Below are 2,500 nucleotides of genomic sequence, written 5' to 3'. Positions count from 1 at the left end.
AATATTTAATATTTAATACTCTTTCCAATGGTATGTCTCGCAAAAATGTTTCACGGCTGTGGAGTCACTGTTGAAATCAAGACTGAAATACGTTTGGATAGTGTAAGGCTACGGACACAATTTGTTACGCTGCTTTTTGTTAACGTGCCCTGGAGCTAACAAAAATGAACGTTTGTCGTTAATAATAATTCGCTGTCATAATGTCTGTCACTTCCTATCTGATAATAGAGCTATTATTTCCACGGCCTATGGCACCTTTGCAGGTAATTGCAGTTTAGGAAGTCGGCCACAAGGCTTGGCTTATTAAATGCTGTAATCCACACAGGCAATGTGACTACATTAGTCTCGGATCGGCAGGGAAAAAAGTGTTAATGAAATGTTGTGTAAGGTTTGATTTGAAGCCAGATCTTGTTCACCGTTTTTGATTTGCAGAGAGATAACTGTAAGAAGACCGCGTTAACGGGCTCAACTGAAACGTGGGTTGGACGAACTGAAGGATTAAAGTGCCTTCCTTTCACATCGTTTCACAAACAAGAAGCAATTAATGGCATCTGGCAACTGCTCCAGTGGAAATTCTTCAGGTTCTGGCGTCCCCTCGGGAAACGAGACAAGTACACCACTCCCAGATAAAGAACAAACAAATTCGCAAGCTGAAGGATTGAAACTTACTCTTCAGGTACTTTTAGCTTTCATAGGCCTGATCGGCAATGTCTCTGTAATTGTAGTCATGCGAAGACTGAGAAAGAAGAAACATACAGGCAATTTTTATGTGCAAAATTTAGCAGTGGCGGATCTCGGTATCTTAACAGTTTTATTTCCACTTGCCATTATCAAAGAAAAAATTCCTTCGAACTGGCCTTTTGGCGAGTTCGCTTGTCGCTATTTGTGTCCTCTGGCAGAAATATTCTACGGTGCGTCGGTTTGGTTTGTTACAGTCATTGCTTTGACACGATATCGCAAAGTTGTCGCAGGCGCATCGCTACTTGGCCAAAACAAGATCAAGAGGATTTTACAGGGACCAAAGGTGTTTGCCTGTGGTGTCTGGTTGCTATCGTTTCTCGTCTTTTCCTTTCCTCCATATTTCTTTGTTACATATCGCGAGCTCCCGAACCATGAAGGAAAATTGTGCTACCTCCAATGGCCTTCCCCGAAGATGCAAAGTTTTTACATGGGTGGAGTCTTAACATTTTTTTCCTTCATCTTACCACTTCTCATTATGACCCTCAGTTATCTTCGCATATCACATCTTATCCGTGAAAGTGGTTTAATCGCCAAAGATACTCCGAGACCATCCAAGCACGAAGAAACGGAAGATAAATCCCTAACTTCTGAGGCCAAAGTTTCACGTGGTCGGCTTAAACACGACAAGTTCGCCAGGAGAATTGTTCCTCCGCTTGTCCTGCTATTCACAGCTACCATGCTTCCGTTAAGTATACTTCGCCTCGCGACTGTAATATGGCCCGACATTGTTAAAGAACAATATTTTAAAACTCTGTTCTATGTAATATCTGTATTCGTTATGCTCAACTCTTCGGTGAATCCAATGATTTATGCTGCAGTTAGCAAAGACTTTCGTAAAGAGATCGAAAATTTATGCCGGTCTTGAGCGCTGGATAAATTGGCTCGGTTTGCTCCCGAAGCCGCAGCCGAAGCCAAGTGAACTCGATAGCGAGCCCTGCCGGGATTCGTTGCCTCGGACATCGAAAAAAAAAATTATTCTACGTATATACGTTGCGCTGTTTGTAATGTTTTGGGAGTCCTTCTCGAGTCGCAATTTGCACCTTTGTCCCACATTATGTCAACTCTTGTGTACTAAGCCTGACCAAAGTGATACTTAAATCACGTTTTCGAAGCATTGAGCTGAAATATGTGTTTTGCCATAAAGGTGGTTTTCAGTACGTCATCATCGGCGCAGCCATGTTGGTGACGAAAACAGAAGATCTCTCATTGGCTTCTTTTGTTCGTCCACCAGCGATTGTACATTACGTCATTGTTATCTGTGCCTCTAGAGATTGCTAGCAAACCACCTATTAGCAGTGTAAATATTTTTCCCTTTCTTGCCTAGAAGATTAACCGATCGTACAAGTTCTATGCAAGTGGAAATCATCTGGAACATTTTAATGGTACATGCCGCTTCCCTCCAGGGCACAAACTTGAATCTTATTCTTTCTAATAGCATGGTAGCGTCGTGGTTAATTTGAAGACACCATAGCAAGAACCAATTACTTTGCGTGAGCATTTATGGCCGTGTTTTCACGAGCGGATTTTCAGGTCGCTTAGCGAGTGACAACCGGAAATCGCGTGAAAACAGTCGCTTTTCCAACTCGCTTAAAGTTAAGCTTGTCGGCAAATTTCAGTAGAATTCTCATTAAATTTAAGCCACCAAACCAGGTAGCTTAAGCGGGTTGGCCATTACTTTCGGCCAATGAGGGGTCGCTTGCGGTTCTTCAAATCGGAAATACAAGTGACGTGCTATTTTAATTATTAGGAAGCTTACGAA

At 42.3% G+C, this 2,500-nt stretch overlaps 1 protein-coding gene across 1 annotated transcript in view; it reads left to right on the top strand.

The window, feature by feature from the left end:
- The window catches only part of LOC138024006 (prolactin-releasing peptide receptor-like), a 7,212-nt gene that overhangs the window by 1,794 nt on the left and 2,918 nt on the right, over positions 1-2,500 (top strand). The window contains exon 2 of the mRNA XM_068871094.1: positions 433-2,500. This exon is cut by the window's right edge and continues 2,918 nt beyond it. Within this exon, the coding sequence (XP_068727195.1) occupies positions 545-1,606 (1,062 nt within the window). The 5' untranslated portion in view covers positions 433-544 and the 3' untranslated portion in view covers positions 1,607-2,500. The remainder of the gene's footprint in view (positions 1-432) is intronic.

This window comes from Montipora capricornis, chromosome 11, assembly GCF_036669925.1.
Source record: "Montipora capricornis isolate CH-2021 chromosome 11, ASM3666992v2, whole genome shotgun sequence".
NCBI lineage: Eukaryota > Metazoa > Cnidaria > Anthozoa > Scleractinia > Acroporidae > Montipora > Montipora capricornis.
Note: the sequence above shows the minus strand (reverse complement) of the source record. Positions and strands in the feature narration are given on the sequence as shown.